Source organism: Lepisosteus oculatus, chromosome 9, assembly GCF_040954835.1.
Source record: "Lepisosteus oculatus isolate fLepOcu1 chromosome 9, fLepOcu1.hap2, whole genome shotgun sequence".
NCBI classification, from domain to species: domain Eukaryota; kingdom Metazoa; phylum Chordata; class Actinopteri; order Semionotiformes; family Lepisosteidae; genus Lepisosteus; species Lepisosteus oculatus.
The window spans coordinates 32,840,221-32,855,894 of record NC_090704.1 but is presented as its reverse complement, the minus strand read 5'-3'; the positions used below and the strand labels follow the sequence as shown (position 1 = coordinate 32,855,894).

General features: G+C 38.7%; 1 protein-coding gene across 1 annotated transcript; it reads left to right on the top strand.

Moving 5' to 3' along the window:
- The first annotated feature begins 1,331 nt into the window (after positions 1-1,331).
- Positions 1,332-15,219, top strand: hs3st3l (heparan sulfate (glucosamine) 3-O-sulfotransferase 3-like). Its single transcript, XM_006635312.3, has 2 exons — positions 1,332-2,148; positions 13,505-15,219. The coding sequence occupies exons 1-2, from the start codon at positions 1,682-1,684 to the stop codon at positions 14,121-14,123; spliced, it is 1,086 nt and encodes a 361-aa protein (XP_006635375.1). The 5' UTR covers positions 1,332-1,681; the 3' UTR covers positions 14,124-15,219.
- The last annotated feature ends 455 nt before the right edge of the window (positions 15,220-15,674 follow it).

Here is a 15,674-nt window from a genome sequence, read left to right as displayed (position 1 = left end):
AATGAATGGATGAGATCCTTGGATCAATTAGCTACCAAATGTGCGAGATGGGCCAAATGACTTCATTTATAACCTTTCTTAAACTATTCCTCTTATGTTCTACCACTAAGAAGACATTCCAGTCCAAGCTAATCACATACTGTACTGTAGATGTTGTGTAGGGGAGGAAGGAAAAGAAAACAGATTGGGTTGTTAAAAGCTTAACAAGTTAGAGGATTCTTGAGACCTGGTTGTGTTTAATCAACTGCAAACTGCCTTGGCAGTCATCACTAGCTTTATGAAACAACATTTCCCTAGAGGATTTGATCTTTGTTGCTCGTGCTATCTTGAATTTCTTAAAAAGGGAAAACAAACATGTCCAACAAAGCACACTTTCCCTAAAGAACATTTCCTTGTACACTCAGGGAAACCAATGCATGAACACAGTGTTTTGGACTTCAGCCACGGATAAGCATTCTTATATTTCCATGACAATCTAATCAAGCTGCAATTCTTTGTTTTTGCTGGATAGAAAGTGTTATACAGTAAAAGCTGTGAGCAAACATGTGTTGCACCTGCCGAAGAACACACCTCAGGGAACACAGGAATTTAGGATATTACTACTTCTGGCACAATGCTGTAATGCAAGTCACACTTTTATAATGACAGTCTTTCATTTCTTATGATGAAGCAGATTGTCTCATATGGGTGTTAATATTTGAGTCTTCAGATCACAGTTATTTGCCCAATCTATACGCATATTACACCTTTGTTTCCTTCATGTTCCAATGCACCTGAAGCTGAAGAATAAAGGGAGCCCACTTAGCTGCTTACAATGTATTCAGCAAAATGTGGTGGGTGAGAGGGTGTGCACTAATGTAGAGTTGTGATTGCATGCCCTTTGCAGAACTTTTGAATATTGAGACGATTTAACAAAACTCCTTAAGTGTCAGGCTGCACCAACAGTGTGAATAAGACTATCATTGGATAAGGTGCAACTTTTTACATAAGAACCTTTAGTGAATTAGGTCCATTCAGTATGTTTGCAATGATGAAACACGTTTCTTAAGTCCATGCTTAAGACAAATGCATTAACATTACTAACATAATTAAAATTCCATCAAAACTATATTTCTTTTTGACCAGTAACACAAACAATACTTTCATAACACTAACGTAATATTATTATATTAACACTTGGCTATCTAAAAACGACGCGTACGTAGGGTAGACCCCATACTTTTTATGTCAAATAAACCCGCCTCTGTTTTGGTTCCCCCAATGAAAGTGTATCGTGAGCAACATTGGCTGATGGGCGTATTTTCATGAATGAATGAGAGCAGTCCCGGAGAGCAATACTCTGGAGACCTATAAAGAGGCAAGTGGCAGTCTTAGAAAGATAACCAGCGCTCGAAAATTAAATGCAGCATCTTCTGTCCTGCTTTCTGCGTGGGCTGGCGAAGCACCGCAACCGAGGGAAGAAATGAACACAGTGAGATGGAGGGTTCTTAGCGCTTCGCTGTGAATCTGCAGTAGGAGCGTTGTGCACTTTCTGAGACTTTGGAATTTACAGACACCGTTTTAGCAGCATGTCTGCATTCTCATCTCTCGCTAATGCCTTAGCCGAAAATGCTTGCGTCTTTTAAAGTTCACAGAATTGCGTTAGTTATAGAATGGCTGCCTTCTGTCTTTTCCTAGAGGGATGGCGATATTTTATCACCCTTACCTGGAAACCCGGAGACTTCTGCACAAACTGCTGGTCATGCTGTCGCTTTGCACTATATGCGCTTCACTTTTTTACTTTCTGGGCGGCTGTTGCGAGACTGATATTGTTGAAAACACGGGCTTGGGGCAATCAACTCAGCTGTTCTTCACAGGGCGATACCACGAAAAGAACGTATCATATGATAGTAACTTCATAAACGCTCCCAGCTTGGCCACGGGGTCGCCGGATGCTGTAGGTACAAGTGCGAGAAGTCTAGAGACAAGCAGCCCAGGAAAGGACTGGGCTGCGGCACGGAGGCTACCTCAGGCTCTTATCATAGGTGTGAAGAAAGGTGGAACCCGGGCGCTCCTGGAGTTCCTGAGACTTCACCCCGACATTAGGGCGCTGGGATCGGAACCGCACTTCTTCGACAGGCACTACGCACGGGGTCTGAACTGGTACAGGTAAACCAAGTTTATGCGTCTATTTATCGCAATGCTCCATCTCATGTGACGGCGTCCCTTCTTTCTTGTTAATCGGTTAAAAAAAAAGTTAGCGATGGAACTAACCAGCACTGCATTTATAATTAAGTGAATATAGATTGTTAAATCTTGACTGCTTGTGGAAACTACTTAGCTTTTAACCATATGTTCAGCCATATGTTTTCTGCACTTGTATTACGCCTACCACAATCACAGTAAAGGCACTGATGGTATGTACACAAATGGTTAAAGCGCTGTCGCAAACATATTATTAATGTCTTATTTGATTTGATCATTTTATTGCCATATATAATATATAGCAAATAATCTATAGATATACAATATATAGAGAATTTGTACTAGCTCATGAATGGGCTGATATAAAATGATTTTATGTTCAGTAAGTAAAAAAAATCGTTGAGGGTCTACCACAAAATAATTGAAAATTAAACGGAATTGGGATATAACGTATTACATGCGCCGCGTTGTGGATTATTTGAGAACGTGTTCTAGTTTTGAAGCATGAGTACATTAATGTTATTATTTGTGATGATGATTCGCAAATTGTGTTATTTAGTAAAAACAAAGTTGTGCAAGTACTCCATTACAACGCAGTCCTCAGCCTGTCAATAGCTGCTCCGGTAGTAGGAGTTCTTGTTTAATTAGCGGCGAAGTTCTGTCTGATGATACAGTTGCCAGTGAAGTGCCTGCACGCCTACACTGCAGCGGTGTAGATCTCCATTGTACAGTGTTTACAGAAAGATTTAATTAAATTCTCAGCTGTTGCTTTGACACGAAAATAACACCTATGTGTCTGCTGTCATATTTTACTTGACAGTCCTATCCTCAAACTAAAGAAAATAATAGTTCGAAAAAAGATCACGAGCAACAAACATTGTTAAATTAATTTTTCAGATTACCATTTCAACCATGAATGATACACAATTAACAATCAACAAACTACTCCAAGACGTCTCTTAACATTTTTGATATTTTAAAATCTACAATTAAACAGCATGTAAGCAACATTTACCAGGTTGTGGAAAATCAAAGGAATGAGTTTTTTCTTTTCAACCTGTATCTTACCATGAAGCCTCTCCTATACAGTACATCAGTGATCGTCTAAGCAGTGTAGGTTGTATGTAGGTTAATCTAATGTGGTCAAGTTACTTGTCCAAGTAGTGTTAAAATATTCAAGAGACTGGGATTTCATATTTGTACTGTAGGTCTCTCTGTAAGCAGCTCTTGTTAAGACAATATGATACACCAGAAGGCCTCCAGTGTTTACAGTACCACAGCTGGTCTTGGGATTGCAAGAGAGCTACAGTATAGAAAAGGCGACTTGAGGAAAAATCCAGAAAATTTGCCAATTCCTGGGAATCTTTCTATTTTTAATCTGTGGATATTTCTGAGGATGGACAGAACAATACTAACAAATCTTTCTGTTTATAATAAGAACAATAATAATAACAAAAGTAACCATTTGAACCAAACCATTTTTCCAAAACAATCACTTTGAGGATCAAGATACAGTGTGTCTGCTTTCATCATGACAGTTTTAATGTTTAAACCTTCAGCTGCAAAGCAAGTTTTTGTTCTGCTCTGCTGTTTCTAAGAGGTCTCGATAGACAAGAACATGATTTTTGTCTTACGACTGAAGCCACACATCCTAGTATGCAGCTACAACAGCACTTCCAGGCTTTCTTCTCTCTTTGATCCAACAGGGAAGAAGAAACTTCTTTTCACATGTACTTTATAGATTTTAATGTAATGATAATTTATTGATTATTACTGGTTAAAGGGTTTTAAACATTATTGTGAACAGTATTATTAAGTTTGAAAACAAGAGGAGGCCATTTGATTTTTGTTAGATAACTGATATGAGGATCTTATTTCATAAAGAAAAGATGTTTCCTTATACATGACAGAGTATGGACTTAAACAGCATGGCTGGGCAGCTTGTTCCTTACTCCTACAAACCTTTAGCATAACAATGCGCCTCATTTTAAATGCACTTTTACATAGTTTCTATTTGTATTGCCTGGTTTCACTAGTGAAAATATGCCATGAAAAAGTTTTTTTTTTTAACATGGAGAGTTTTAGTGGAGTTTATCGTCCTTTCTTTGTGTTTGCATAATGTTCATTTAAATGCCACTTAATGCTCTGTCAGCGCACCTCCTGAATACTCTATAAAACACTGATAAATGACATGACCACCCCTAGTTTCCACAGCTGCACAAAAACAGCCATCGTGTGGTTTTTGCCTCATTTAGCACCTCTACTTTCAAATAGGAACAGAAACTAGGTAGAGCTCTATGTTTAAACATTGATACATTTTTCCTGGGCTTTTTAATAATTTGATGCTGAAAAACATGTTTTCCTCAATAGAACAAAGATGTTTGCTCCTTCGATTGGTTTTGGTTATTGTTTCACACATCGCTAGCTTAGTTTGACCTCAGAGATGAGCAGGGAGAGGCTGAATGATTTGCTATTTGGACAGGGGTAATGAATTTCTGATGATTTTGAACATAAATTTCTAGGATTTCTTCATATGGCTAAGCTAAGAATGCATGTGTTTGTAAGCTGGCATCATAAATCATTGGGCTGACTAATCAATAATGTCAAGTGTACCATAATTACCAGAATAGCAGGTCCTTTATATGCAGGATGACGTCCCTTTTGCTGGCTAAAATGTGTTTCACCTCACACTGTGTACTGAGATAAAGGCTGTACACTGTCACAGCCACAGAGCCAGATGGACTGCACAAGACAGCATACAACTTGACATTATTATGGGTCCTACCAGTTGACCTTTAACCTGGGGTCACTTGCTCTATAGGAGATAATGATGTCCTGTGACTAGTTGATGAGCTCTGCACCTTCAGGAAAGTGATTGGCCACAGTAGCTAGTAGCTAGTTGATCCGTCAACCCAGGCCTGTAAGATTACTGTATTGTGAAAGCTAAAATTAGAAATGGTGTTCTGAAAAGTGTAGTGCGCAGGCAGAAGATAAATCAAAGGGATAAGTCATTTTGATCTGACTTCCTCTAAAAACAGTGACCTGGTAAATTGCAGACCTCAGATAAGATCTTTGACAAGCTGGGGAGAATAGATGGAATCAAGTATTGTGCTTATAGTGTGTCTTCAATCGATTGCCCCCTAGTTTGACCTTCAGTTGATATGAGCACTAAGGCAGTTAGGTTTGGTCAGTACAGATTCAGTTACAATTAGCAAGGGGCCCTATCCTGCAAAGCCATAATACTTGCACACCGATAGAGGGATCATGTTTCACTTTTAAGTATTGCCGGTTTCATGAATGGGATCAATTAAATATATGCATATCTATACAGTATACATGTCTACATTTTTTTTTCTTTATGGGTTAAAAAAATGCTACTATAAGCTGTGTGGTCAGCTGAACATGTGAAAAGATGAAAGAGGTCAGAGAGGCAACTGCAGCATGCTCTTTGTGGGCGTCGGTGGCTTAGCTTTTATTTAAAAAATATCATGTTACTGTTGAAGGCAGCTTTGGTTACCTGCAATGTTTGTCATACTGTACCTCCTTCGATTAGTTCCCGGAATGTGTGGAGAATGCTGGAGCCTTCTGATGTGATGCTATCAGAATGTACATTGGAGAGGAACTTCACTTTCAGAGATGCGATTGGTGTTGTATTGATAGGCGAGAGCAAGCCTGACCCTGAGTTCTGCTCAACTCCAATGGTGACATGTACAAATGCATGGGTAATTAACTGAAGTACATCATGAATAAAGGACAATGACCAAATTGAATTAATTCTTTGCTACTGACATTTTTGTGGTCATAGTTCATCATTTTGCAAATGTCAATCAATGGTTTCTTTGACGGAATTAAGACTTAAATAAGTCATATCGGTCTTAAAATGGGCTTAGGTGGCTATCCTTTCTATTTTAGTTGGAATTTAAAAACTACAACATCCATATTTTAACATTCATTTATATATTAAAATATACAAACATAACATACTTGTATAGAAAAACATGTTTTGAATTTACCCTTCCTGATCCTGTTGGGATGTGAATGTTCCATCAGTAGAAGATGTCTGTGAAATCTGAATCTAGGCTTCATAGAAGTGGAAGGGAAGATTTTCAATGAACAGTGACCTTAGACTGCAGAGTCAAGGTGGATACTGGACAGAGTTCATCTCCCAAACAGCCATATGTGCATTCTGTGCCACTAAAAAAGTTGAGCTTTGGACAAATTCCAGGTCCACACTCTGTAGAAAGTCTTCTGTGCAAATAAAAAAATATATATATTTTTTCACTTTCCTCAAATTATTTAACTCTTTATTGCTGGGCTGTAGCTGAATCATTATTCTATTAATGCATCTTACTCACCATATAATTATAAATATATGAAACAGATATTTTATGTATATCTATCAGGTAACTTTGCCTGTAGATATTGTTGTACAAAAATCAAAAACTTGTTTGACTTGTTTTTCTATTAAAGCAGGCCTTCCTATAATTTATGAGCATTTCTTACTTTTTAACACTTGAACAAAGGCATGAAGGGTTAGCACACACTCTGAAAACCAAATAATTCCTGCGGAAATGGCCTGTCTTTGGTTAGCTTATGTTGTTTTTTAAATAGAATTTTAATTTCCTTTAATTCTGAAGGAAAACAAAAGTGAAACACTTTGTATGAGGTGACAAATGCAACAATTCGGTCTGTACTAAGAAAATAAAAACCCTACTTATTTTAAGATTATATAGAGATGTCTAGAATATTTAAGTTTTATTTTTTTAACTTGAACGGGCATGAGTAGTGTGTTGCATTTCTGGGCAAATGTAGTATGTGCTGAATTTAAAGCAAATAAGAGCAGATTACTTTGTTAGTAAGCTTCACGAATATGTGATTTAGATTACTTCTCTCTGTCAGCTGCAGTACCCAGCAGTGTACTGTGTAAACAGGAACCATGAAACCGCGAGATAAGGCAGGTGTGAGCGAGTGGCTTGTTTAAGAATGTACATATGTTTCCGTTCGGTCGATCACTGGGGACGCGCAGGCAAAATGGACTTCGCTGATTAGAAAAGATTTACTGTATGAAGTCAAAACAGGGTTTCTGTAAACTGGGGCCAGGTGCATCTCATTGCCCATGCTATCCTGTACTGTATAAAAATCACCATAAGGTCCAGACAGCCTGATTTTAATTCAATCCTCATTAACATACCACCGGGAATTAGGAGCAGCACCATCATAGGGGATCCCAGTGATGGATGGGTACTGGAAGTGGACAGGGCATGGTTACAACTGACTGGCTTTTTAATGGCCATTGTGCAACCAAATGGAAGGCAGGGTGTAACCCCCTCCCGTACACAGGCACACTTCGTCTCCTTTGTATAATTGTATAACATTACTTTTACTGCTTAATCTAACATTGGATCAAGCTGGTTAAAATCAATACACAGCTATAAACTGGAAGCACTTAAACAGTTATGATAAAACAGTCGTGTGCCTTTTTAGGGCCTGCTTTTATATGCTTTCTTGGACAAAAGGGACTCATTAAGGAGTGTGAGATCCCATGCTGCAAATGAACATTTTAAATGAGCATAGACTTGTGAATAAAGTCACATTTGTCTCCTCTTTGCTATTATATTGTGTTTTTTTTACAGCATTGTGTATTCCCCTTGATTTTTGGGGATGCACAAAAAATAAAAGATGGACTGATTAGGAATTTGAGATGAACGGGCCAGATGAAAATGTAAAAGGCTGAATTGACAAAAAAATGAAAAAAATATTATGCATTTTTTTAAAACAGCTGCAGGGCTTGCATTGTAGAAATGGTACAGAAGGCAAACGAATGCCTTGCTCTGCAAAAAGTGGATTATTTTGAATTGTGCATCATTCTTGCCCCATTCAGAGCAGCCTCTGATGCTCTCCTAGTACTGTATGTGTGTGTGTGAGAGAGAGGGGCAAACTCAGTCCCTCTGCTCTTGCTACTGTCTCACGTGGAAGATGAAGTAATTGCCCCACATCTGCCTCTGCACAGCAAGCTGCTGATGGGACTCCACACTGTGCGCAGAGTCCACCTGCCTCCTGTTAGCCAGCTGAGCCCTGCATTATCATTCCGCCATCAGGATCAATACACAGAGCAGAGCGAGAGGACCACTTAGCTCACTCACTATACCTCAGAGAAAACAGAGCGGCAGTGACCAGCCTGGCTCAATTAATGCAAGTTGTCTACTGTCTCCGAGTGGCAGCCATTGGAACAGCAAGGGGTGGAGGGAGAAGCGAATTCTGTTTTCTAAACAAAGTGCTCCTTCATCACGTAAATATACTCTTGACACATTACATTGCATTTTCACTTCTAAAACTTCCATTGTACCATTAATTAAAGCAATCATATTTGCAGTTTTTGTAAAGAGAAGGTTTACTGTGGGTGTTTTCCTACCATCTTGTCTGAAAGCAGATTTGAAGCGATACATTTAGATTTGACACCACGAGCCTCTTCTTACTTTGCCTCTCTTTTGTAATGTAACTTGGAATTGTTTTTAAATATGGAATAAGAATTTTACCAGCGATTCAGTTTTAATAGACAAGAAGGACGTGGTTTTCTGGTGTATAATGATGCACAGTCCAGAATGCCTTAGATGAGGTCACATTGCTTTTGGTAAGAAGTGGCTACTTTCTTTGTTTGCTCTTCCCATATAGGAAGGTTATCTGTTTCCATTGGTAGCCTTTTCAAACAGATTTCTAAAACAAGGCAATTGGCATCCAATTAAAGCCATATTCACAAACAGTATTCTTTTTAACCTGCAGACTGTCAACAGAGGGGTCAATAGCAGGGCATTCTCACTTAGGGTTTGCAACAGCAATGATTGAATGAGCAAAGCAAAGGCTGATGTCAGGGACCAATCATTCTTGCTGGAGATACAACCCATTCAAGACTGACATAGAATGTTACCGAGGGCTTTTTGTTACTTTATTCATGAAGTAATGAAGTAATACACTTTTCAATAGGTGTATGGTTGAGCTTTGAAATGACTTTTAATTCAATCTTCCAACCATATATTCAATCTCACAAGTTCTTGCATTTTATTGGCTGAACATTGTGAAATGTACTGCACTTTCTTTATGTTGTCCTAGCTCAATAAAACCCACCTGAAACACACAAGATTGTATAACTGCAAACCCTGGAGCTTTTTGTTATGCTTTTTTGTCATTATTCCGGCTGGTGTGGCTTTCTCTGAGCTGATGCATAGATAACTGCTGTGAGGGACAGAATTGAGTGCAAATGGAACACAAGCTGATGTTGTTTCTAGTGCCCTGTTGCAAGAGAAAAGCATGATATTCTGTGATGACTGAATTTGTCTCCAAGGCCGATGTTCACAGCTCAGCGGCCAGATTGAGACGGTTCTTGCTAATGGCCTTTGCCTTTATTTCTTGTTTTCAACTGCTGCTGTGCGGCTCCTTTCCGACATTTGTGTCACGTGTATCTGTGCTTGATCACAACAGTAATACCAGCTGGAAAAACTCCAGCATCAGTTCACCGCACAGGGATCAGCCGAGAGGAACAGTGCTGCTTGTAGGGATAAATTGGTCAACAAAATAGAAATCTGTGAATTATTGATGGACTTTTCTAATAGACTCTTTGGCTTCCTAATGGGCATAGGTAAACAGGGAAGTCTTTTGGATAAGTGCTTAGTCTGATGAAGTAATTGATAATGTATAATGGCCAGGGATTTGCTGTACCCCCCCTCCTTGAAGTTCCAAAAGGCTTAATCTTGATTAGGAGTATCGATATGAGGTCACGTTGCACAGCATTTGCTGAACTGAAAGGTGAGACTCCACTGTGCCTCAGGACACTGAACCCATTAAGCTCTCCATCTTTCAAGTTTGCCTGCCTTGTGGTTGTCTGCAGTTCCCCTCTGCAAAACGACAGTCGAGTTTGATGTAGATGTTTCTTTTTTTTTGCAGTCATTCTTTTTTCCAGCCCATGATTACATTTTAAATGGATTTCAACAAGCCTCATCAGAGCAGCTTTGTGTAAAATCTGGGATTTCTGTGCGTTATTCTCAGATTAACCTCTGTGGTAAAACACAGCTGTTTATAGACATTCACATCCTCCCAGTGTTCCTCTGAATTACCTTCCTCTGAAATCGCCTACTCTTGATTTAAAAGAGAGCTTTCTGGGTTTCTGTTCTTACACTCTGCTATATTCTGCCAGCAAAACGACCTTATTTTATAATTATTTGCCGTTGAATGCTAATATTTCTTTAATTGTGTCACTAAGGTCAGGTTTGAATTATCATCTGTTAGTAGGAGGTAAAATATTGATTAAAATCAATTTAATCAACATTGTTGAAAGTTTTATCTAAAGATGTTATTTTAGCTCAATATAGATGCCGGAAGATCTGTGTTGCTGTTGTTAAATTTTTTGTTTGCAGTTCCCAAGTAATGTCTTCTAACACATACCTGCAATATAAATGTTATGTGTTTTTGAGCATGGCTACAGATTTATGTCTGAGTGTGTCACATAACTAGTTTATGCCTTCCCTTAACATTGTCAAAATCTTGCCTAAGATTTATCTAAAATACTGAAACATCATCATACCAGCAACATTCTGAAAACTGGAGGTTTTAATTTTAGCTGGGAAATCGAAAAGAATCAAATAAACATATCAAGGATTTATATCAAGACCTTTTACAGACAATATATCCACAGACAATTCCCAGTGCTGAGCTGTTTTTATCTGTTTTAAATAGATACAGAATTGTATTATGAAGTCAGAATATTTTTTAGGAATAAATTAATAATTAAAAAGCATGAATCTGACAATGCATGCGCCTTTTTGAAAGGCAGATTGCATATTTAAATGTGGTTCTGTGTGTTGTTTGAAGTCTAAAGCTCATTTCTACTTTGACGGCAGAAATAGCATTTCAGAGTCCTTCCTGATCAGTCATGCAACTGAATTTATTAATGTTTCCCAAAAAGATCATCTTTGCTATTAAATCAAATTTAAAGATATTTTTAGTTGTAAATATCATTTATTTGAAATCAAAGACACTTGTCTCAGCTACTGTCTGTGTGATAAGGAAACTGTAAGTTTTCCTGCGATCCAAGTAAGAGAGCACTCACAGCAGCGGGAGCACCACTGCACTGATGAGGAAAAGGCGAGCACTGACAAACAATTATGAGGCTCACAAGGCATTTGACTAGCAGCTGCAGAAAGCCCATCTACAGGATGACAGTCAAATTAAGTGAGGTCAGCGAGAACTACAGGAGTCTTGAGATAGAGGAGAGCAGGTGTACATCAGGGCTTATTAGAATTCACCAGACTTCATCTGTGCACAAGCCACGGAATGTAGATTAGTCACATCTGCTGCCCATTGCCGTTCTGGAGGTGAGCAGCGTAACCCCTCAGTCCATTTGTTTTTCCTTGTATGTCAGTAACCTGCAGTGATTAATGCAGGTTGCACATCTGCCTGGCTGCCCTTATTACCAATGCACATTTAAAATACCACTTAGAAGACTTGCTACTAATTTGCTGCCAAAAAGTGACATAATGCCCAAGATACACCTACTACATTCTATTTAAAAGACTTGTGCTTGTGCTTGTGTTAGAAAAGTAGTCCTTGGTGATCTAGTTAGTATTGTTAGTGATAGTACAAACCTAGCATTTTCTATCAGTGTTGCAATGTTTCTCTAACAAATTAGTGTTGATTTATCCACTTCAAGTGTTTGTGTGTCTGGATAAAATTAAGAGAAGCTAAAAGTCTTTGCTGCGAGAGTACTGATGTTGTACTCTGCTTTGTCTGCATTAGCAGCTTTTTTAATAAAATGAAGTTTAAAAGGTTTCATAAGAGAAGGCTAAACCCAGTCTTCCTCCACAACAGCTTTTATCTACAGCATATACAGCGTACCTTCTGAAAACCCCATTTGTGATACTTGTTTTTTATGAAACAAAAATCCTGTTACTTTGGCAGCTTTGCAATGGCTCTTTGTATACATTAATTAATAAAAAGCTGTATGTATTCTCTCAGTGGCTGTCAAATCCTAATTTGTGCATCAAGGAAAACAATAGAATTTAAAAATTTGCATTGTTTCAGCCACTAAGCACTTACTACAAGTGCTTCATCAGTGCTCTGACCAGTTCAGAAAAATACAATACAGTAACCTTGGGTCATACAAAGGCTGAAAATTTGAGCTGTGTTCATACATACAGTATAAATTCACATTTTAGGTTGCGTATTCAACATTTCCTAAGGATTCTTTTCGGTTAATTCCTTTGGAATGTACTATACACCACCCTGAATCCACAATGCCAACACATACAGTACCATGGTAGGTTACATCAATAGTCTTAATGTATTCTGGAGCCTTGGCAGCTATGTTAGTAAATCATAAAGCATAAGTCACACTCAACACCTTTCCCCACCCTTAGGGAACGATAATGAATCAAGCTGACATTTGCAACTCCAAAAAACTGTCAGAATGTAATTATATTGGAACAGTAGCCATCAATTTCAAGGAAAAGTCTGCCTTTAGTTAGTGCCACATCCTTCGGAAATACCAGCACATTCTTTCTGTTGCCCAGTGACTCCAACATACAAGTCATTGCAGTGGCAGCTCTGGAGGAACAGCCAAGCAGAGCATGATGCCTTCTGCACAAGATAAACGGATCGTTTCTTGGAAACAGGTGGACATGATTGTTTCTGAGTGAGGCACAGATCAATGCATTCTTGATCAATGCAGTATTTCTCAGTGACATGGCATAGAGATACTGTAACTTGTCCATTTAGTTTTTTCTTTAAAAGTACTAAGACCTGTTAAAGTTAAAGTGTTCGGGTCTTCAAAATAAAGCGTGTACATTAATAACTTAACTGTCTAAAGTCTAAGAATCTTTGGTATGAGGTTGTTATACAACAACTTCACTGTGTACTCTATCATATTTAAATTACCTCAATAAATGTAAGTTATCAAATGACGTTTGAGAGGGATAACAATGATAAGTCAGTCTCACACAGCTACAGTACCTAGTCGGTGCTGTGGTTTCCTACCACAGTCCATAGACATATTGGTAGGTTAACTGGTGTCTAGGAAGATTGGCCCTGGAGTGAGTGTGTGTTTAAGCCTGTGTGTGCCCTGTGATGGACTAGTGTCCCCTCCAGGATGTACCCTGTCTTATACCTGTTACCTGCTGGAAAAAGCTCTGGCAGTATGTTGTTTAGTCCATCATTTGAAATTTTAAGAAACGTGTCAGAATCGTACTCTTAATACACCCCTGATATTCTCTATTTTGGAAGGCATGTGGAAATTTCCACAAAAATAAATATGTACATTTTTTTCCCTTTACAGGAGCATGATGCCTAAGGCTCTCGATGGTCAGATTGTGATGGAGAAGACACCCAGATACTTTGTCACTGCTGAGACTCCGGCTCGCATCTATGCCATGTCCAAAGAGATCAAGCTGATTGTGGTGGTCCGCGATCCCATTACGAGGGCTATTTCAGATTATACTCAGATCATATCCAAAACTCCGGACATCCCCAGCTTCGAGACTCTGACCTTCAAGAACAGGACTATGGGGCAGATTGATGCCCTGTGGAGCCCGATTTGGATCGGGATGTATGCTCAGCACCTGGAGAAGTGGCTGGCTTACTTCCCCCCATCTCAGATTCATTTCGTCCACGGAGAGAGGCTGATCAGCGATCCAGCTGGGGAACTGGGCAAAGTTCAGGACTTCCTGGGCCTCCAGAGGATCATCACAGACAAACATTTTTACTTCAACAAGACTAAGGGCTTTCCCTGCCTGAAGAAGCCAGAGGGGAGCAGCAAGCCCCATTGCCTTGGAAAAACCAAAGGCAGGACACATCCAAAAATTGACCCGAAAGTAATCCAGAGACTAAAGGACTTTTATCATCCACATAACCTGAAATTTTACCAAATGGCTGGACAGGACTTTGGCTGGCAGTGAGCCAGTGTGTAAAAGTCTCTACTCTCATCGCTTTCTTTGAAAGAACCACTGAAATGCTTTAAGCATGTTATTCAAAGTGAAGCCAATCCTGCCCGGGAACATGGGCTTGTATTCCAATTGTATCCAATATTGCTTTGCCCAAATGAATCCTCCCACTGCAATGTAAAAAGTGAGACTTTTATGCTTCTGTAAAACAACAAACCAATGATTCTCATTTTTAAACTGTTTTTAAAACTTGTTCATTTTATTTTAATGCCAGCAGCAATTAAAAATCTTTTTTCTTTTTACTGTTACTACTGTATGGCATTAAAATAAAATAAACCAAAGGGGAATCCAATTTCTGTTCTGTTGAAGGCACGGGGGGCATGGCCAAGCAGAGCCAGGCGAGCACTCCAGGAGTGGGTTGTGCTGTGAATTGGGTATCTGAATAGACAAGCTGGTATAAATGGCTTCTGACCCACAGGTGACACTTGCGTGGTTTCTGTTGGTTGATATAGTGTTTGGAAAGAGGTGAGCTGGTCTGTGTGGATCTATGACAGTGAGTCCAGTCAAATAAATGGTGTTTCGCAGGTGAAGCTCGCAGAAGACAGTTCGGTTTATTCTCCAAAAACCAAGCTCTGGTTAACTGTCAAGTTCCATTCAGGAGATTGAATAAGGAAAACAATTAAAGCTGGAGATTAACTTTAAAACAGCTGATTTAGGAAAAATGAGTCATGATTTTGAATTTCTCTTATAAAAGAAAAAGATACAAATCTTACAACAGTAGTATACATTTAACATAATTAGCACAATTGTGACAGAACAAATCAAAATCACCTTCCAAATTTGAGTTGCTCTCACTACTTCTCAGTAATAAAAACCACTGCAATAATGCAATGAAGCTAGAATCTTTGCTACTGCTTTTAAACACATAACCAGACATATTTATGCAAAGGGAACCAATTATTATTATTATTATTATTATTATTATTAATTTCCTTATTTGCTAATCAGCACTGTGTTATCTGTATGCCACCACCACAAAAAGTTATTAAAGGTATCATAAATTAAGATATATTGAATTATAAAATAATAAAAAAGCCAACAAAATACTTAGTCATTTGAATTACTTCATAAATATGTATTTTGGTTCTTTAAAGATGATAAAATTTAGGTCATTAAGCCAGTTCCTACAGTATATATGAACTGACATACAGAAAGCAGAGGGTGATCTACGTCTTGAGAAGCTACTGCTGCCATCACTGACAACAGTAATAATTTGGAATTACATAATTCCAAAGAATGGAATCACAAAGGTGTCTAGTAACTCAGGGTGACACCCACTCATCCATTGACAGAGCCAGGCTTGAACTTGGTAACTCTCTGGTAAAGAACTTGGTAAGTCCTGTTCTTTAAATACTAGACAATACACAAAGAGGCAGGGGCCTACTTTCTGAAACAGATACAAGAAAAAAACCTTGATTTGGCTTTGAGAGCATCCTTTTTCTGGAGCCCAACCCAGCTGGCACAGGGCAAAAGTAGGATGCCAGCCCATCATTATGCACACCCACA

Excerpts from the sequence above, each read along its gene's own strand:
- hs3st3l (XM_006635312.3), top strand. The coding sequence starts at position 1,682 with ATGGCGATATTTTATCACCCTTACCTGGAAACCCGGAGACTTCTGCAC. Across the intron at positions 2,149-13,504 it reads CGGGGTCTGAACTGGTACAG|GAGCATGATGCCTAAGGCTC; the intron begins GTAAACCAAGTT and ends TTCCCTTTACAG.